The 22,314-nt window shown below is 35.4% G+C and overlaps 2 protein-coding genes across 6 annotated transcripts in view; one reads left to right on the forward strand and one right to left on the reverse strand.

Annotated features, from left to right (window-relative positions):
• The first annotated feature begins 1,980 nt into the window (after positions 1-1,980).
• Positions 1,981-13,978, forward strand: LOC586939 (ankyrin repeat and MYND domain-containing protein 2). Its single transcript, XM_786696.5, has 10 exons — positions 1,981-2,174; positions 3,241-3,305; positions 4,591-4,729; positions 5,409-5,582; positions 6,082-6,167; positions 7,754-7,962; positions 8,790-8,925; positions 9,419-9,547; positions 10,542-10,776; positions 11,308-13,978. The coding sequence occupies exons 1-10, from the start codon at positions 2,099-2,101 to the stop codon at positions 11,415-11,417; spliced, it is 1,359 nt and encodes a 452-aa protein (XP_791789.3). The 5' UTR covers positions 1,981-2,098; the 3' UTR covers positions 11,418-13,978.
• An 863-nt stretch (positions 13,979-14,841) lies between these two features.
• The window catches only part of LOC756624, a 32,776-nt gene continuing 25,303 nt past the window's right edge, over positions 14,842-22,314 (reverse strand). For all 5 annotated transcript variants that reach the window (XM_011671705.2, XM_030973583.1, XM_030973584.1 and 2 more), the window contains 6 exons: positions 21,887-22,081; positions 21,282-21,460; positions 20,462-20,587; positions 19,108-19,209; positions 18,028-18,159; positions 14,842-16,788 (listed from right to left, as the gene is read on the reverse strand). In XM_011671705.2, the coding sequence (XP_011670007.2) occupies positions 16,741-16,788; positions 18,028-18,159; positions 19,108-19,209; positions 20,462-20,587; positions 21,282-21,460; positions 21,887-22,081 (782 nt within the window). In that variant the 3' untranslated portion in view covers positions 14,842-16,740. The remainder of the gene's footprint in view (positions 16,789-18,027; positions 18,160-19,107; positions 19,210-20,461; positions 20,588-21,281; positions 21,461-21,886; positions 22,082-22,314) is intronic.

Here is a 22,314-nt window from a genome sequence, read left to right on the forward strand (position 1 = left end):
TACATAATTATTAACTGGTTGTTGCAGGTTGTTGCAGGTTGGGGCGGGCACGTTAGCGGTGTCAATTCCATTTTGGCGAGCAAGCATAGCGAGCAAGCAAAAAAAAAAAAAATATCTTTTAATAGAAATTAATAAATAAACTTGTTTTTATTGGTGCAGGTCAGGATGGACGCGTTTAACGCGATTCAATTCCTTTTTGGCGGGAGGGCGAAAAAAATCTTCCATTTTTAATGATATTGTTGCAGGTCAAGGGTGGGCACCATTGTTTCCAAAGCAATGTCTATTCATTTTATTCGCGAGCTAGTGTAGCGAGCGAGAAAAATGAATTAGTCTCTTTTAGTAACATTTGGTACATATATTGTGTGTTATTGTTGCCATGGTTGCAGGTCGGGGCCCGTCGGGGCAGGCACAATTGTATTCTAGGCAATACTAATCCTTTTCTTTTTTCAGGGGGACGAGCAAGTGAAAACATTTAATACAAAATAGGCTAGCAAGCAGTTCGCGCCAGCGAAGAGTTTCAAATTTGTTATATCACTTATATTTTCCTATTTTCATTTGTTTTAATTTTCAGGGCCGTATGCGGAATATTTTTTTGGTGGGGGAGGGGGAAAGATGCGTTAAAAGTTTTTTAAGAATCTCAAAAGCAAAAGGAGTGAAGGGAGTTCGAGCGACCGAACTGGTCATGAGGGTACTTTTGCATTTTCAAAAGTAGAATTAAAGGATTTGGTATAGGCCTACACTACATTTTCAGGAAAAAAAATGTACGTTTTCAAAATATCTGGGGTCAACTGCCCCCCCCCCCTGGTGCGTACGGCCATGGTCTTTTTTTTTTTTTAAATCCCCATTTTTATTCCTTTCCTTTTCCCTTTTTCTTCCTTTTCTCTTCTTCTTCCTTTTTTCTTTCCTTTTTTTTCCCCTTTTTTCTCTTTCTTTCCTTTTTTCTTCCCTTTTTTCTTCCCTTTTCCTTTTTTCTTTTTCTTTCCTTTTCCTTTCTTTTCTTTTCTTTCCCCTTTTTCTTTTTTTCCCCTGGAGCCCGTCAGGGGGGGGGCACTCTGCCCCCTGTCCCCCCCCCATAGGTACGCCCAGGCGCGTACGCAGGATTTTTTCAAGGGGGGGGGGTTTTAACATTTATAAATCGGTCCGAAAATTTCGCAACGACTCAACCAGCCGCTGAATAAGCGGGGGGGGGGGGGGGGGGGGGGGGGGGGGGGGTAAGAGGACACATTTTTTTTTTTTTTTGGTCCCAAAAAAATCGCAACGACTCAGCCGACCGCTGAATAAGCGGGGGGGGGGGGGGGGGGGGGGGGGGGGGGGTAAGAGGACACTTTTTTTTTTTTTTTTTGGTCTCGAAATTTGGAAATTTGACATTTTGCTCCATTGGGGGGGGGGGTAAGGTCACCTTTATTAGGTCGGCCATGGGAATAATTTTTTTTTTTTTTTTTTTTTTAAAATAATTAAAAAAAAAAAAAAAAAAAAAAAAAAAAATCCAAAAGGGGGGGGTTTTAGGTTTTTTTTAGGGGGGTTTACACACAAAAAATTTCCAAAGGGGGGGGTTTAACCCCCCAAACCCCCCCCCCCCCCTGCGTACGCGCCTGGGTACGCCAGTGCTCTCCTCCGTCTTTCCCCCTTTCTTCCTTTTCCGCATCTCCTTTCTCTTCCCCTTAATTTCTTCCTTATCCCCTCGTTTTTTTCCTTTCCCGACCCTTTTCTCTCCTCCTCTTCTTTCTCTCTTCCCTTTTCTTACTTTTTCACCTCCTTTTTCTTATCCCCACCTTTTTCTCCTTTTCTCCCTTTTTCTTTTCCCCTCTCCCCTCCTCTGAATCCGCCACTGCCCCAGTCCAAGGGATCGAGGCCTCTCAAGGAATCGTACCCCATGCCCCGAGTGTTTATGGGCCAAATGCAATTAGTAATTCCGCGCGTTACGTAGATACGCGCACGCGCGCCCTCAAGCCAATAGTGATACTGCAACAATGCATGCACTGCACTAGTACTGCGATTGCGCTGGTGTATCCTGATCCCATTCATTCGAGACGATTCTAATTTCCACAGAAAAAGAAACTCGTAGATCTATAGATCTAGGCCTGGACATATCTAGAAGATGGAAAATCAAGCCCAGTCCAGTGATAATGCTGTTAACGACGCAACGAAAGAGCTTTTTGAGAGAATTCAAGCAGGTATGATTTTGCAAATCTGGCTAACTGCAATCCAGGCCAGGGAGTAGGAGCTCCGGAGCCGGACCCCTAAGCTCTGGGGCACAATTCAACATGGAACGGCCTCGCCGGTCGCCAAAGCCAATCGAGGCGATGTCATGAAGCTCAGGCTCAGTTATTAGACCGAAAATTCTGTCTCTTTCGTTCGTTAGCCTCTGATTTGGGTAGGGTCGGCCCCTCTCTTTAGAACCGACCCTACCCAGGTTTGGGTTTGATTAAATATGAATTTCAACAACATTTCAACGACAAATTGATTGAAAGCTTACAAAAAATTAATCTGGATCAGGTTGTGGACAGTACATTTTCAGCACTTGTTCAGAAACCTATCCAAAATTTGACCTGTAACTCCTGTGTGGAGATACCCTACTAAAACTTACCCAAAATGAAGTAAAATGAAGTTTCACAGGAAACCGCTGCACAATAAAAGTACATACCGATAGTGGGTTGCAGGCTGGCGCGCGCCTGTGTGAAGTTTACTGGAATGTCTCGGATCCTCATTGCGATTTACGGTAGATAAGCATGTACTAGATGTAGACACACTTTTAAACATGATTTTTCTTTGTGTACAGCATATCTGATTGGTAAAAATGAACTAAAACAGGGAGGGGCATATTTTAATTACATAGGAGTTTATTGTTCCCCTGACTTTTCAAAATACCAATTTGGAGGTCTAATAGTGCTCAATTTACTCATTAGTTTGGGGAGGGGGTCAAAATGTCAGAGCACTTAATTAACAAAATTAAAGCTGTCACTTTTGTCTTTGGATTTAACAATGCTGCTAACCACTCTAAAGTCTGAATATTTGTCCTTAATAATATTGTCCAAATATCCAACATTATTCATAACAGATAGGGCATTAAGGTTCTATTGCCTGTAGACTATTTGTTGTAAACTTCTTTAAAAAAGACTTCTCATAATTGTTAATTTCTTGGTCATATTGAAGCCATGCTGGGGTTCAACCCTGGCATTTGAAATGATCGGACAAACATTCATAGGAGATAATTCTGTTCTTTATTTTACATTTATGTAGGAGATTCTGAACTGGTCAGGCAGTTGATTGGCAGTTCTGATGTTTCAGTCAATTGTGTTGATGAGGTAAGCAGTCTTGATCCACTATCTGCATAACTTCTACACCAGCATATATGGTGTGGCAAACATCTGTTACTGACTTGACTACCAGTATCTAAAGCTTATAAGACATTGTAGATTGGAAACTTTAAGAACAGACTGATCAATCTGGCATGATAGAAATCAAAATGAGCCAGCCCAACCTTAATGGAATCTTTATTATGCTTTCTTTTGTAATGAGTTGTAAATTCGTCATTTTGATATACAGACCTTTGTGCACAAATCCTTTTATATGTTACAGCCTTCTGAGTGAAATGATTATTAAGTTTACTGTTTTACATCTAAAAGGGATTGATTTCTCAATTTTCAACAAAGGAAAGCTGCTTTAAAAGCTAAGTTAGATTGCAACGTTTCGGTTGTAGTGTAAAATAGGATATTTAATCACTGGATTTGTAATACAGGAGTACATGTAACATACCTGACAACCTTTCCTATATTGGAGGAATTAATCCTTTTTTTTCTTCTTGGTCTTCAAACTGTTAAGAACCAGTTTTTCCTTTTTTCTGAAGACTTCTTTCAAAAAATTAATAAATATACAAGAACAAGATAAACTGTTATTTATGATTTTGCCATTAATAGAGGTTCCTGATTTTTGCTACAAATGGTTGGCAGACATGGACTATGAAACAAGGATGACTTAATACCAAACTGGCAAAAATTTGGGCATTTTAGGTTAACAATATTTAGCACCTTAGACGGCAATCCAACTTGTGTAACATGTCAGATGAAAGAAAGAAAAAATCATTACACCTATTGACATTGTGCAGGGCTCGACATTGACAGGTGCCCTAAATGTAAGTCTGGACCTTTCAGATTTCAAAATATTAACATGGGGCTCATACATACAGACCTAGACACTCCAGGAGGGTGTTTCACAAAGATTCTAAGTCGAACTCAACTCTAAGTTGGACTTAAATATTATGGAGAGCCATTTGTAGCCTTATAATGAAATGTATTCAAAAGCAAAAATTCAAGTATTTTAGACTTTTCATAAATTTCACATCAAGAACATGAAATCTCCCATGATAAAAGAAAATATGAATGATTTGAATCAACATTTCATGCCTTTTAAAATAACCTTTACAAAATATTTTCAAGGATGCTAATGGCTTTCCATAATTGTTAAGTCCAACTTAGGATCTTTGTGAAACACCCCCCTGATCCCCTACAAAAAGGCAGTGCTGAGCCCTGCATCATGTGTTTTCCATTGAAACCCTTGTCTAATTGATAATTGATAATGATTGTATTACAGCATGGCATGACTCCACTGCAGAACGCTGCATTTAAAGGAAATCTTCCTCTATGTGAACTACTGCTGGCCCATGGAGCTGATGTGAATGCAAACCACCATGAAAATGGCTACACAACACTCATGTTTGGTGCATTATCTGGTAAATTTGGTTGTTGATCGGCCAAGGCATGCCATTTATTATTTGTGTTTAACCATGATAAAAAATAAGTACAAGGAAATAGTTAGCAAGCTAAACTTTAAATGTGCTATTGGAAAGTTATCTATAATACAGTGGAAAGCAAATACATGGAGGCCAATCACACAGTATTTCATTTTGTTCTAAAGAATTGTTAATGTGTAATTTTGTAATTCAGAATTTATCTATAATACAGTGGATTAGTTAATATGTAGTCAAGATTTGTTTACATCATAAGCCAATTGAATTTTGATTCCTTGGAATTCGGTATATATACTTGTATAAAACCCTAACTAAACCTTATTTTCACTGTGTCTCTATATATTATGAAAGTAAATACATGTAGACCAGTCACATAGTACCGTATTTCATTTTGTCAAAATATAATGATAATAGATAAAGAAAGACAAAACATATAACAAGGAATGTTATACTCTCAGGCTTTAATTAGAAGCAACAACCTTCTACACTGTCCAGTTAAAGGTAGATCCATTGCAATGGAATTTTTGATTTCGCTACAGACAACTGGTTCATTTTTATGTGACAATTTGAGATTAACAGCATTGGTCACATGCTTCCTGGGCACAAAAAGGTTGAATTAAAACATAAATGCAATTTTACCTTTCTTTGTGTACACCTGCAGGAAATACTGAAGTGACCCGTTTGATGCTTCAGGCTGGAGCCAAGACATCACCGACCAATAGCGTAGGTCGAACTGCCTCTCAGATGGCTGCCTTTGTGGGACAACATGCTTGTGTCAGCATTATGAACAACTTCTTTAATCGAGAACAGCTGGACTATTACACTATCACAAGAGGTACAGTTAGTATTATCATTGTTAGAGTTTATAGAATGAGAGAGTTTTCCCTAATTTTCAGCCCATTGACTGCTGAAAATTCTGTCATTTCCATAGGCTAAGGCTTAGTACTGGAACCAGTCAGATCCTGGGGGCAATGGGTTGAAGGGAACCAACTATCTTAAAGGTACATTGTGCAGCTAGTGTGCATAGAATCAATTAGCACACCCACAACAGCAAAACTATGTGCAGCACTTTAAACAGTTCATTACTATGGAGAATTGTAAAGGTTAGCATAAAACCTTACACATGGAATCAAGTTTGATTATGATTCTGTGTGCACTCTTTCTACACGCACTCACATGTACTAACATCTTATGATCTAGCATTAGAATATGCTATAGATTGTAATCTAAGGTGATTTGATCCAAACGACACTCTCTATATTGTGTCATCATTTGTCACCCACCCTTTTAGATAACTTTTCATCACATTACTCATTTCATTTGGTTTATTACAGGTTTTGAGAAAGAGCCCAAGTTACCACCAAATCTCGCTCCAAGTCTGCACAAGATGATTCTCATGCATAATCTCAATCCTGTCAGGGTAATAATCTGAATTTTATTTATCTTTATAACCCTGTGCTGGGACTAGTGTCCCATTGGATACTTATCTGCAGCTGCCACTCTACACCCGGGTGTTAAATGGGTACCGGTAGGAATTCATTGAATGATGTGAGCACTGATATTGGTCACTTAACCAAAGCCAGTGTAATGTTTAAGCATCTTGAGCACTTTGCTTGGTGGATATGAGCTCTGTGAAAATATTGAATATTATTATATTCAAGTTCAAGTTCAAGTTCAAATAAGGTTTTATTCATTACTTGTCAACAAGTCCGAAGACTAAAAATGCAAGTTTACATCAATATAAAAAGCATTCAAAAACATAAAGATAACATAGCAAATGAGGACAAATATATAACAATGAATACATTTTTAAGTTAAAACATTAAAGTAGTAACAAAAAAACAAAGCAACAAAAAAAGATTTAGAAAAAAATACAAGATATGAAATATTGCTAGCAAAAATGAATAAATGTTAACATATAAACAAATAAAATGTATACAGATACTTGAATTCAATTAACTGTAACATTGGAAAAATTGTAATTAAGTATTGAGTATTGAGTATTGAGTATTAAAAAGTATTAAAAAGTATTACAATTGGAGTCTTGGCAGTGTGCTAATCACAAGCGTGATATGAGTACAATATAATGTATAAACATATTGCACATGAGAACAATGGAATTCCTTAGGTATTATTGGTTACAGTAAGAATAGCAGATAATTAAAGAATGTTGTACTGTAAAACATCATCAGAAGAAAATGAGGTGGAGAGGAGGAGGGAGAGACAGAAAGTGAGAGAGAGAAACAGAGAGGAGGAAGAAGAGATGAAGGGAGTAAGAGGAAGAGGCAGAGAGAGAGAGAGACAGAGAGACAGACATAGAGCTGAGAGAGAGGGAATGGGAGTGAAATAAAGAATAAAGAGGAAAGACCAGAACTGAAGAAGAGAAAAGGAAATTTGAAAAGAAGCAAGTTCGAATAGAAAAAAGGAATGAGGGAGTGAGGGGAAGATAAAAGTACATGCAATATCAAAATACGAATGAATGGAAGAACCCGCTATGCCAATCATCATGGCAGTTAATATTGCACATAATTATATTGCTGAAATACATGACATATAACATACTGATAATTACCTAAGCCTCAATTTATCATTATTTTCAAAAAGAAATGGAATTCCTTAGGTGTTATTGCATAGGAGATTAAAGATTCAATAAATTTTGCAGTCTTGCAAAGTCTTGGATACAAAATTAACAGTTTGCTGTCATTTGTACAGTAACAGTAGGTTCATTTACAAAGATTGTATTATGTTTAGACACGGAGGTGTTAAAAAAGAAATAGACTTTTAGTGAAAGGAATAAGGATGTTCATATTTTCAACATTCCTTATTTTCAACCACCTGTCTACAAAGAGAACAACTTTCCATTTCCCTTGAAAAATTGTTTCTCATTTGAAACCTGTACATAAAGTCCACCTGCCTGTAAAGACTGCTTATTGTCTCCCTTGAGTCCCTTGAGCTGTCTTTATATACAGGTTTCACTGTAATTCTTTCCAATATCTTTGATTGCAGCTTGTACAGTACCTCAAGAATAATGAGAACCTGCTGAACGAGGCCTGCAAGATTGCTAATGTCCTGGAACTGATCTCAGAGAAAGAGATGAAGTCCAAAGCTACCAACGATGTCCTAGCTGTGAAGATGCACTACCTATCCAATGTGATCAGACAATGCCACAAATGGAACATGGAGAAAACAAATGGAGTTGATGAATTTATCAAATTGTGAGTAGAGATAGATATATTCTATTTGTTAAAATCACATAATAAAACAGGTTAACAAATGTAGGCCACATGACATCACATGCATGACCATGCATCTTTCTTTTCTATTATGGCTAAAAGTGATAAATAATGCACGGCTAAGATGTGGGGATGGGTTTCTCTGACGAGTATAAAATTGAGAACCGATGAAATGAAAGTAGTTTCAAACGGCAAGAACATTAATCGGCTCACAGAGACACAAAGAACACTGTTTGGCTGAACTTATGTACTGTGATGACATTCAGAGCAAGTGGTGCCCCCCCCCCCCCCATGCCTGTGTGATTCATGGCATTTTGCTTACTTCTCAACTTTTTATTTGTGTTGCTGATCCGTTGTATAAAATTGTTAATTCATTTATTTGAAGCTCGTGCATCAGTGATATGCACTGCACTTGGTAAAGTCACAATTAACTGGATATAGAACACTACAAGTCTTGTTCATTATCTGATTGTGACTTGACCTGCATGCAGTGCATATTCACTAATGCTCTCACAAACATGAATTAGTTGTATAATATTCATATTAAGCTTGTTCCTACTGCTTAAAGCATAGTATTTAATCTGTCTTTGGTCACCAAATATCCTCATAACCTTCTTTAAAAATCTTTTCTTAGCTTGTGCTTTTAAATGTGTTGATGTGAATATTTGACAAGTGAAGAGCAAATAGCAGCATCAGGGTGTTAAACCAATAGATAGCCTATAAGATTTGTACGAGATAGACTTTATATTGCCACATGAAGCACGTTTTCATGGTAAAATAAGAAATGACTTTTGTTTCATTCCATGCAGTCTTCTGCGGGCAAGAGAGAATGATGGTACCAGAGTCAACATGGAGAAGCTACTGAGAGAAATCATCAGGGAATTCCCCTTCCATGAGAGCGAACTATTCGTTCAAATTGTCAGAAATTTAACAGATGTCAAAATTGTGAGTACTGCATTTTTGATGTCACTCTCTCTGATTCTTGCAATGATATTTCAATACACCTGTATGCCAAGACAAAGGTCAAGGCCAATGATGATATGCCTAATGAACTATTTCACCAACCTACTTCTTTCTCTCATTCATCTGGAAGTTCATATTTGCTATTGTAATATTTTAGTCAAGTATAACATCATCTTCGATATTTTTAACATATTATAGTTAATTTCAAAAGATTTACACACGAACAGTCATGAAATGTTACAGTGATTCCTTTTTTAACATTGTCCATGGTTGGTGAAATATTTCTGGTTAATTATGACACATCTTTTTCATGTGCACTGAAATGTATTAATCTGTAAATAATTAATTTGTTACCTATATGTTAGAATAACCTGTCATAATCTATGTATTTGGTGGTTATTATCTGTGCATGATATTCCACATGTGTGACCTGAACATGACTTCCATGTGACCTTTGCTTATGACCTTTGTGCAGGGTGATGAACCAACAGCTCTGGGTATCTTAACCCAGGCAGTGAATGGAGCAAGGAGTCTTGAGGTGGTGAATCCTTGCTCAACCTGTGGAGAAGCAAAAGCAAGCAAGAAATGCTCAGCATGTAAACAGGTAAATCACATTAAATCCGTAAAGAGGTTCATCCAATCATCTAGATGTTAAGTTGACATATGGTTCTTCTTACACAGTCAGTAAAAGATATCTTGTTTTGGTAAGCTTTCACATGCTGTTCTGAAAACTTGAGAGTTCAGACCTCTGTTGTAGCTGGCATTGTTACTGATGCAGTATTGGTAGAATGAGATTGTCTGTTGTTGAGAGAGTATATTGGCACATTAAATGTGCATTTATTTTGTATACATTAGTACATTATACAAATAGAGTGCTAAAAATGACTTACCGGTATGCAAAAGAAATTTCTACAAAATGGCCAGTAGGCATAATAACTTGAATTTTTAATAGTGCAACATAATCCACAATAAAGCTCTTGTTCTCCCCTCAGTCACCTTTTTGGAATGTGACTCTTCAATAAGAATGAGATGATCAAATATGGTTTTTAACGATAAAAAATAAAAAATATAAAATAAAAAGTGTCAAATGCATACGGTATTCATTTCATTTTCATAAACAAGCAATCAAAGCAAATATACATTCATACAACAAAACAAAGAAAATACAGAGTAATCAATATCATCGGCAATGTATAAAAAATTTCACTTTACAAATTACATAAAATGTAAAGGATAACTTTTTTTAAAGCCTATAATGGCTTTGAGAGACAAATTTCCCAGTAATGCATAGATTATGTCTTGATGAAAGGCAGAATACATTTGTAATTATCACAATGTTATTTAAGCTGAAGATGTCAAAATTTCCTACTCTAAGGTCATCACTCGATTTATTAGAGCCTACATTCATAAACTATTACTGAGCTATTTGTCAAATCCACGTAATTGCATATATAATAATAATAATTGATAACTATGCCTGGTCAGGTTTTATAAATATTAGCCCTGATCTTTTGTGCCACAGCTTGTGCTTTAAAAACAAAAGAAGTCAATCACTAATCTTATATTTCGACTTGCTCCACTTGCCTTTGATTTTCCAGGTGAACTACTGTGATGCAGTCTGCCAGAAGCTGGAATGGTTCACACATAAGAAGCAGTGCAAGAGAATAGCAGAGGAACATAAAGAAAGACAGGAGTTTATACAGAAGGAGAATGTAAGACACAAATTGGAAGAGGAAAAGAAGAAGTTGGAAGAGGAAAAGACAAGGTTGGAAGAAGAAGAGAAAAGATTGGAAGAGGAACAGAAAGAAGCACAGAAAGAGACAATAACAAATGGTAAGTTTGTATTAGTAGTAGTAGTAGCAGGCTTTATAAAATTGTCAAATTCATCATCAAATTATGAAAACAGGGTGAGGGATGTGTAGTTTCAGCAACCTTTGCAGACTATTTATGTATAAAAAACATTTTTTTAATACAACAACCTGCTTTGGGTTATTTATATAGTGTTCAGGGATTGAAAGGTATCAATCTTAATTTTAAAGCAAACTAGATTATTGTATCCTAATAGATTGAATAAAAGTACTTTCTATCTCTGTTCAGAGCCAGAAGGATATTATATCGTAAGTATATAATAATATTTCACTGTTATATAGCACCCAATACATCGATGCAACAATGTGTCTGAGCACTTTACAGATATATTATATTATTATGAGTTAACACCTTTCTGGCTGCAGACAAATATTCTTCCGTTTCCTTATTACATACATAATCTGTTGTGCTTGAGCTTGAATAAAACATTACACTGTTTTCGTAGCTAGGTACTCTCAAAATTCTTTAACATTCTTTGATATATATTAAATTCAGGTACTGAGGACAAAGAAGACAGCCCGAGTCCACCCAAGGACTCCGGAACAACCGAATCCAAAACCATTGAAGAGACGACCCAAAAGCTTGAGGATACCACTGTAAGCTAATTGCATGAGTGGATTATACTATGCAAAACAGAATCCCCCAGCAAGAACTATATAGAACTGCCACATTTCAAATTGGTTCAGAATTCCAGCTATTAAATGTGTAGGAGGCTTGCCTTCTGAGTGTTTTTATACTGCGTAATAAAATTGTGAACATTTGTTTCTTGTGATACAAAGGAATGTTAATATGTCATGGATGCCATTTGTGTATAATGTCATAGTGCTCGTTACTGTGCATGATGTAGGTGTTAGGGAACTGTTCGAACGAGTCAGTCTATTGCAATGAAATTAAACAAGTTAACAAACTTGGAATATAAAATTTAATATTTAAAGAAATTAAATTGCCCATATTTTGTATTTTCTTGAGTAAGAAAAATGTTTTTGATGATTTTTGTATTTTATTTGTGTATAGTCAATAAATATTTGTTTTACATATTGTGCAGTGTGAAGAGGGTAATTAACATTGTGGTACTTATGTTTTTGCAATTGATTAGTTATAACTTTGGCTGCCCTAGTTATGAGAAATATCTTCAGTGTACTTTTGCAGCTCAAAGCGAGTCGAGTTGCTGTATTGATAATCGTATGTCCTATTGTTCGTGTTCATATAGCTGCACTAGCTAATGAGATAAAGTAATGTTATTTGTCTTATCTAATCTGCTTGTACCAAACCACCGTGAGTTGTAATCCCATAAAATGACATTTTGAAAAACGAAAAGAGACGAGTTATGCACCAACAATCGATGTTTCCGTACTGGATAGGAAATGTTTAAACAAAAATTATTATCACTCTATGACATAGTATATGAGGCTTTAATGTGATGTGTGCAAAGCATTGTAAAATACATAGCAACTGTTTGGATGACTCTCATAGACATTCTACCAGTATTGAATAATAGGTGAACACCAGCTTTATTTGAAGTATATGTAGATTAGAAGACATTTGTTGAATAAATACACATGTATAAGTAAAAATTACAACGCACACTTCAATCATAAGAAAGTAAAATTAACGATCGGCACAAGGGGTCTTAACAAATATTGAAGCACTTATAACTTATCATGCCTTTCAACGACATGCTCAATATCCTCTATAGAAATTGGAAAACAGTTATAAGTTAAGTAAAATGCAACAAAACCTGTTATTCTAGCCAGTCACATGTAGTCATGTTTAATCTATTTCAAAGTTTGCATTTGTTCTCAGCACAGATTTTTCATACATTTGTTTTTCTTTCCTATATCTTTGAAAAGTGTAAAATTGAATACGCTCTCCCCCACTTGGTGTTATTTAGGGTACGCGTATGCATGTTCCCTTCCCTAAAAAACACCCCCAAGTCCGGGGTGTGTTAAGTCAATACGGGCCGATTATTTTGTGTATTCCGAGATGGACTTTGTTGCTTGAAAAGTACCCCGTTACCGGACATTTTGGGAACGTGAATGCGGTCCCTCCGTTCTAAGAGTGGGGGTGGGGGCCGGGGAAAATTCTAGAAACTGAAGATTCTTTGGCTTAAAAAACTTTAATCATAATGTGATTTTGTTATAGGGTTGCAACTTAATTATAATCGGACAGTGTATCAGTTTATGTTGTATTTTTCTGTTCAAAGGTGCTGCAAGTACGATATGAAATATATTTATTTATTCATTAAAAAAAAAAATTGTTGTTTTTTGTATCACTAATTAGCCAGCACCAGCAACTCCTGCTTAATTGTTCATATGTTATTTATGTACATTGTGCATCTGACTTTAAGATATAGCTCATATTCTTTGTGAAATTTAAAATAAGAGTACCTGGTAAATAATGAATTGTCAACGATGGAAGAAAAAAACCATTACAAATTAAAAATGTTCTCATGAAACTTAGTTAGTTGTACATGTTATACTCAAAAATTAATCTGACTTATTAGAATGACCATTTCTAATGTTATAGTAGCCAAGCGGGTCAACTGTTCCCATAAAATGTTGCATTGTTTTACCTGATATACTTCGGAATTTATCAGAATGATCATTTTGATGCTATTTAGCCCAATTATTAAAGGCAGTAGTGTTATGTGCCAACTCTGAATTCTAGTATGAATCTGCCTCTGCAATACAGCTTTAATATTCAACCATTTTACTTTTTCCACACCTTTTTGTGCTACTCCATACATAGTTAATAATAAAGTACCAATGAAGCGTGCTCATCTTACTTAATTGTGGATTTCAAATCAATGCCACTACCATGAATGTCGATTTCATGTGGATCTTCTGTACATGTGCATGTCTATATCACTGCTAGTATCTTGCCAAAGTACAGAATATGCAACGCTCTTTGCAATGGAAAGGCACTTCATTATTAATAAATCAACATATATTCCACATTTGTTAGGAGTACATGCACCACCCTAGATCTGATAATACATCATGAACATGTGGACATTGTGCATTGTATGAAGGTATACACAAAGCATTCAAGTAGTCTATTGTTCCTATTGTTGTATTGATTAGTCGTAATAAATAGTATTTATTGCAGGTTCTTGTTTCTGGTTGAGTGATTATATTCCCAATGAATAAACATGTGAAACATGGAATGATTGCATTTCAAATGTTGCTTCTGTTATAAAAGGTGTGATTACTTTTGGTTTGATATTATATGTATTGTGTAATTGAAAGCATGTGTAATACAGTATGTGTGAAATTTGTAATCTTACTCCTTTTACTTTTGTTTAGGGAAGGGGTAGGGCTGGGTGAAAGTAGAATGAAAAAAAATACCCCCGTTTTTGACAGGCTGGAGCAAATTGCAGAAAGAGTTCAGTTGTAAATAAATGCAACTTCAAATGATTTCTATTTCATTCTCACTACCTAGACATCTTTGAGCATTGAAGGTAGAGATCGACATGTACCACATTCAATACCAGAGTATATTGTAAGATCAAAGTCTTTATGAGGAGCGTTGATTTACTTCTTTCTTTGTCAGTTTACTGAGGTACATTAGAAGATGCTTAATTTAATCAAGGAGGCTGGGTCTAAGCTCTTTGGTTTAATAAAATATTTCATGTCCCTCACACTTTGGAGGTTTTGACTTACTTGACCAGCTTGCATAAAAAAAAGTATTTACATAGTGGCTTTAAAAAAATGAATACCACTGCTATGCTCATGTTATGAATTGTTGGTGAAGTAAATGAATAATACATGTCTTAAATAATCAAATTTAATCTGTTTGAGTAGAACACGCCCCTGCAGAAATCATATTTTTGCAACGACATAAACACCAACAGGAACATCAATAAGATTTCTATTTGTAAAGCCAAATGATTTACCATTCATCATTATCCCAAAACACATATCACAAATCATGGACCTTAACTAAGGCTGGTTTACCTAAAAATAAATAAATAGAGAATAACAAGTCAAAAGACAATAAATGATAAAAAGGTTGAACAAGAAAAAGATATACATGTACGGAAATATTTATTGCATAAATTTAACAGATGCAAGTATTATATATAATTTCCTATATTTACATTTTAAAAAACAGTTATAATTACAGCACATAATTTGAATGAAAACAAATACAAAACCATACTGCACATCTTACAAATATTTTGGAGAAATATTCTCAATATATAAATTTTTAAGTTTAAGAACAAAGTTGTATCAGTATACAAGTATCCAATGTTCGATGATAGTGAAAGCTTGAATATTAAAAAGGAAATGTGCAAAAAGCTTTAAAATCTTTCTTAGTTTACTCAGATTTTCTAGAAAGGATACAAGCTGGTACTTGCATTATAGAAAAGAAATCTCAGGCCAAAATGTATTTGCTATTGCACAGATTTACCTCAAATCAAACTATTATCTGAAAAACATTGAAATTGAATGATTTGTCAATTGTGAATTCTTTCCAGATATTTGTCCAAATTATAATGTTCATGCAACTTTAGTTTTTGGTTATTGCAAGCCAATTCACTGGCTTATTTGTGAATAAAAGAAAATTAAGCTTTTGTATTGTTTAACATTGGAAAAAGCAGCACAATACTTGCCTCTCTATTTTGCTCAAATAACCATATGCAATTTTTATAATGACATCCACCATGATTTGTTCAATAAACTTATTACATAACAAACCATTGCTACATAAAAGATGTATAGCACATTGATCTGTTAATCAGTATTCATAATTAATCTATACCATTTGAAAGTGCTGGCAAGTCATCAAATCTAATCACTCTTCTAATCATACTTGCTATATCCCTGAAAGACTGTTTCGTGTAAAGAGCATATTAAAACAATGCAAGCAAACAAACATTAAGATGCAAGACAAGTGACAACATATTTCAGCAAAACTATTGCTAACATTACAAAACCTCTTTAAACAGGCAATATACAGCATACATCACAAATACACAACTATCGCATCTTTTTTTACCAACGAAACAAACATACTTGCATAGGATTTGCAGTCTTGTGACATAAAAATACATGTCTAATATATGGTACTAAACATGATTAAAAATGTAATCTACTCCTAATCATTTAATTAAAAAGAATCAACTAAAAATAGTGATTTCCCTTGATTCTATCATATGCATAACTATATAATGTTTATAAATATATAATGTTCATAACTAAATAATCATTATTTTTTTTCAAGCACACATAATATGAAGACCCTGTTGCATTAAGCACACATCTATTTCCATGGATACTCAATTTGCATAAGATCAAGTATTTTTGGCTCACATAGCCAATCTTAAATGTTACCTTTACCAAAATGTATGTTGCATTCAACAATGACAATTAGACCCTCTTATTGTACAGCATTATGTGGCATATTGGAAGATATCATTTATGTCTTGAAAAACTGTACCATATATACATGCAGAAACAAATAGAAGACACAGATTGCCTTGTTCATATTTACAATATATATTTACAAGTTATATACAAATAATTTATACAAAGCAATATATTTGTGTGTACTATAATACACCAGCTGGTAATTTATCTTTAAATAATTGGTACAATTTCAAGTACTATTTGATCTTAATCTTTCCTGGAAAAAAAAGAAAAAGTCTATCATCACATTTCCGGTATAAAAGAAAAATAATAGTGTAAATACATCAATGATTAATGGATTGACTAATTCATTCAAATCAGAATAATCAATGGAACTGATCCTGCTTAGCAACTTTAAAAACAAATATTGTCCAAATTTACAACTGTGTAAAAAGCTTGTTGGAATGTACAGTATTGTTTTTAGGAAGCATATTCTTTTTCTTCTTTTTTTTAATTTTCAATATTTCATTTTTTTTCTTTTTTTTTCTTTTTGGCACTCTTTCGTTGAGAGTAAGGTCTAGACAGAGTAAGCTCCCCATGGTGCCCTGAGTTGATATGGTCCATTCTGTGACAGGAAATAGAAAAAAGAAACAAATACAGCGGTTTAAAATAAATTAATGAGAATTGGTATCTAGCACATACAATATTCTTATATACCAGTAATCAATTTGTAACTGCAGTACATTTTAGAAACCAATGACTTCTAGAGAAAATAAAAGAGATATAAGTACATTAAAAATAGTGTAGAGCAGATAAGATACTAGATTATCTGATAAACTCTTATCAAATTACCTTAACAATATATGTATCTTATATACAGTGTGTAGTAACCATTTCAATATGATTATCAATTATGTCATAATGAAACATACCAGTTAGCAAATGAAATGTACAGCCATGCTTCACTAGTCATAGCACTGCAAAATCCAAATCCCGTACTACGAATAGCAATCTAGCACAAAACTTGAGTAATCAAGAGATTTATCATGCTAAATACTAACTTGGAGAGACATAGATGACAGAAAATGAAAAAAAAATCATGAGCACACATTAGATCAGAGAGTGTGTTCACAGAAGTTACAAGGATTAAAAACCATGTCAAAATCTAAACTACCAACAAAGGTTACAACATAAGTGAAGAACTATAAATATACTTCTATTAAATATATATATACATGTATACAAATATACAGATCATCATGACAAGGTCTATCTACAAGGTTCTTCAGTCACAAGGCTACTATACACCTTATGACCCAACTACACTGGATTTTGAAAGAAATTGCAAGAGGATAAGGTATGAAATTTCAAAAATGCAAACTGTGTCTGTCCATTGGAGGTACAAAAAGGTCACAAGCATATTAGCATCAATTTTCTATTATTTTCTAAGCCATTCACTCAGAGAAAGGGCAACATTGGCAACCAGTCGGTGACCAGCTGTGAACCTAGTATAATGTCACTAATCTTTCCAGATAATCATGCCTTATCTCCGTCTGCATAACTCACAATATCCTGCAATTTTATACTATAATTCATGTGACAATATCTGCTGATCAAAGTGTAACAATATGTCACAAGAATGGGAGTATCACAACACCCTTCAATTTCAATACTACTATTCACACAGCAATTCAAGACCTTAATGGCATAAATTCACATTTCATGAAATTCTTCATCTAATCCTAATTTGATTTCTTTCAAAACCCAATTGCAGTTAGGTCATAACATGCACTGTCACATTAAGTCAAGTGAAAAGATAAGGAAGAATAGGGGCAGGTCAAGAACTACTGCACTGCATACACACCGCAACTCCAGTAGATTCCAGTACCATGGGCTGTTGGCGGGGCACAGTAGGCTGGTAGTTAGGGTCTCGGAACCTGCTCTCCAGGGCCTTGGTACGGACCCAGGGCATGGCTGGCTCAGGTACCCTTCTCGTCTATAGGTGGTGTCGATGACGATGACGGTTTGTTTAGATGTATGTGGATGTAGTTTGATCATGTGGAATTATGTCAGGGTAAATTTGAGTGATTATGAATGTAGTGAAGTGTTAAAGAATAGAGTGTGAAGATTTGAATTGTATTATTTTGGTGTGGGTGTGCATATGTGTGAGCAGCAATATTTCAGAGGGAATACATCAATTATGAATTGAATGATGTATGAGGATGGCACATTTGATTTGATAATTATATTAGAGTATAGGTTCAATCGAGTTTTGGATTTAGATATATGAAAACAGATCAATATATGCAAATTATATGCAAAGCATGTGTAAATTCCATGCAATATAAGTGTGTATTATATATTGTGTGAGTGGAGAGAAGGAGGGCATGCAAAGAAGAAATGATATATATGGTTAAAGACAATGAAGATAAATAAGGAAAGGACATGAAGGGTCTGAGGAATTCATGCAATAAAGGGTAGCAAATAAAATGAAGAAAACAAAATAAGGGTAAAAATGTCATCTCAAATGCCAAAGATCATGCAAACATGTGGTTCTACGTAAGGTACTCCTCTCTTATATAAGCCTAATTTCAAATTGTATTAATATAAATCTTTCCAAAATCACTCTTTTCATCTGCATACCTTAATTAGCTGTAAAAAGATCTTATCAATCTACACAAGTTGATACTTATAGACAGTGTAAAAATGCCTGCTCAACTATTCAATACTTGCTGCTCATTTTCAATTCAAGACTATATGGCTGTTGTATTCACATGTCTATCTAAAGAATGGCCATTGCCAAACGCTGTAAACAAATTCCACTTTTATACAATATATATATGTACACATCTTTGTCTAATAATGAGCTTTTCATGAATGCTGGCCTTTTTAAATTTCATACTCAATATCAAATGGTGATCTTTAATTTTTTGCTTTCTTATACCTGTTTTAATGTGTCCGGATCGAGAGCATGCCTCTTCATCGCTGGATCATAGGGGGCGCCATTGCCAGGTCTGCCCCATTGCTGCTTGAAGGTCTGATGATGCTACATGTGAGAAAGACAAGATAATTTCCACTTATATATCAAGTAAAGCATGCCTTGATGAAAGATCAGACCTGCAGTCCATAACACTTACTATACATGTGATAAGTTTGCTCATGACAATTTAAGATTGTTAAATTTTCATATGGATGTATTCCTTTGTTTTTCTTCATACATGTACAAAAGGACAATATCATCAATTGTCTTAATCGGAAAGAGCTAACATTGCAGGTAATAACAGGTAATGATGGCATCTTGCGTGCAACAGCCACTATTATAAAATGGCTCTAGTATTTTAAGCATCGTGATTGGTCAATACGCGTCACATGACATGTACGAATTTTTGATGCAAGCACGATTTTGCAAAAAAAAGCGCAAAAAAAGTTACAATACACGTTACCATGGATATCCAGTACGCGCGCGTACGTGTAGTACGCTCCCTTGGCCTCGAGTGCATTAATTGTATAGGCTACTCGTAGCTAATATTGTACGCTACACCATAATCCCGAGCGCAGTGTACGCGTAGCTTAGCTAGCTAGCTAGAGCGGGGTATTATTAGAAAGCAAATTTTTATTTTACTTTTGCCTTGGATTGAGGCCTGTTTTGACTTTGGGATTTTATAATGAAGCCAGGAATTTCAGCTGTCTGATGTAGACTCGTCTCTAGACCCCCTATGGATTTTATTTTTAATCAAGGCAATGAATCCCGTGAACTTTTTGGTAAGCCTGCAAGGTCTTACTCTAGTAGAACCAACATAACTCTAGATCTAACTCTCGTAGACTCTAACTTAATACTTAAGATCTAAACTTTTGTTTGTTTTGCATTTGTGTCGCTATTTTATAAAACAAATAACGCACTTGACCCTGTTGTGCGAAACGTAAATGCAGTGTACGCTAGGTTTCTTCAGATGGTGCTCACTGTCAACTTGCCACAAGCGGCTCATTGCACAGAGCGGCATCAATCTAAAGAAACCTCGCGCATACTGCATTCACCGCTATTGCACTCTGGGCCGTGCGTTATTTGTATATTAGCATTTTGTTACAATTCAGTGTCAACCTCCATAAAACACAGTAACAGAGCTGCATACATTAATATTTTCAGAGATGATAGCGGCTTTCCATAAGTGTTAAGTCCAACTTAGGATCTATGTGAAACACCCCCCAGAATAGATACCAACCCAGTCCCAAAATGAAACACACTAGTATAAATCTACCAGATGGGTGTCTTGATGTCAAAGAGATATATTGAGACTAACCTGTGAAACCTCTTGCCTAGAAACCTCTCGTTCTAGGTCCTTCTGACGTATCCTCTGCTCAGCCTGATGGACCAAGTCTGTACGATAGTCCTGTACATCTAGAGTTGGTCTTCTAATGTCCATCACCTGTTCCAAGACAAATCATTTGATAGGATTTGATTTGATTTGATAATATTAAATTTACATTTCTGTTTCTATTTCACTTCTTCCATTTCTATTTCCACTTTAAAAGTATTGAAAAGTTAAACAGTTAAAAACTAAAAAGAATTTGTTGAGGCGATGATGAAAGGAGCCAAATGAAGAGACATTGAGAAACCAACAAATTGACAGGCAAAATTAAAGCAAAACTCTTTCTTTAATAATGTGCAGAAGGAGTCGCACAACAGGCCAATTGCTGACTGAGTCTGATTGCCACGTACAATGTGTTTAGATCTTGACCAAATACATGTAGGTTGCAGTTCTAAATGTTTTCCTTCTGCATGCACTGCTCTGGTATTTTTGACAGGGCATCATAATATACAACATAATACAACATAATACAACAAAGTACAACATAATACAACATAATAAACAAAATACCTGTAATGCTATTAATATGAAACTGTATTAATTTCCAATATCGCTTTGGAATCGCTTGGATATTGTTAATTTTTTTATATTGTTCACTTCATTGAAGAACTGCTTTCCCCAAATAAAAACCTGAACCTGCATCTCATAAGTGCATTCTTAACTCTATGTCAAATGATGCCCTTATGACTGTCACAAGATGATATCCTCACATGCAGTGGAGTGAAACAACTTTGAAGCTAGGCCAACTTACATGTCTGGTGATATCGGATGTAGCCTTGTGGTGGACCGGTAGAACTGTTCCTGTAGTTGGGTCTCTGCTGCGGTATCCAACCTCTTTGCTTCTGATCCAGTTAACCGTCTCACCTCCTGGTTTCATCACTTCCTTAGCTTCACGCTGTCTCTGGCTCTTCTGGTAATCAATCTCAGTTTCTGAAAACAAAGGGAGGGATGAGGGGATGAGGTAAGTAATTATCTAGTAATAGATAATGCAGCAGAGTTATCAATGGAGAGAGAAAATACAGAGACTCACTGCTTAAAGGTACTATTCAATATTGGGCCTCATGGAATTAAGACCACCAATTTGGTGATATGTGCCACCCTGTATAAATTTCAGAAATAAATCAATAAATGAATTATTATATCTAGACAGATTCATGCACGTAGTTGGTTGAATTGTTTGTCTAATTTCGTTCAAATTTTCACCACTCTGCTTCTCTGTTTTCTTTCAGAGTAGTTATCTACTAAGGTTGGATTTTCCTTTAATAAACAAAATATAGAAAACGGGTGATCAAATTACATAACAAGTGGTTCATTTATAGAAAAGTACAAGAGTAATTGCTGTGGACCATGTCTTACTGAGTGTTTTGAGGTATTCCTGCTTGGCCTTGACCTCCTCTCTTTTGGGCGGGTCAATCCCCATCATGTCCATGACGGCTTTACCCCTGTTAGTAGCATTCACGCTACCGTTGGGTAAGAACAGGGGTGCGCCCCCTCCTGGTCGACCCCATGGCTCACTGGGATCTTTCTTTGCCCCATCCTCGATGATGACCTCTGTAAGGAATATAATAACTAGGTCAATCTCAGTCTAAGAAATTTTTATTCAGGGTAGAATGTCACATGCGGCGTTCATAAGGGATCTCTCCTTGGTCCGCTCTTGTATATTGTATATATTAATGATCTCATCTGATGTTTTGTCATTCATTTTTATAGTAAAATGAGCCAAACAATTTTACATGGCATGAATACATCTACAATTCAAGCTATCTATAAATTCAAGCTAACCT

This window comes from Strongylocentrotus purpuratus, unplaced genomic scaffold (genome assembly GCF_000002235.5).
Source record: "Strongylocentrotus purpuratus isolate Spur 01 unplaced genomic scaffold, Spur_5.0 spur5_scaffold_6, whole genome shotgun sequence".
Lineage (NCBI taxonomy): Eukaryota > Metazoa > Echinodermata > Echinoidea > Camarodonta > Strongylocentrotidae > Strongylocentrotus > Strongylocentrotus purpuratus.

Excerpts from the sequence above, each read along its gene's own strand:
- LOC586939 (XM_786696.5), top strand. The coding sequence starts at position 2,099 with ATGGAAAATCAAGCCCAGTCCAGTGATAATGCTGTTAACGACGCAACG. Across the intron at positions 5,583-6,081 it reads CTATTACACTATCACAAGAG|GTTTTGAGAAAGAGCCCAAG; the intron begins GTACAGTTAGTA and ends GGTTTATTACAG. Across the intron at positions 10,777-11,307 it reads GAAAGAGACAATAACAAATG|GTACTGAGGACAAAGAAGAC; the intron begins GTAAGTTTGTAT and ends TATTAAATTCAG.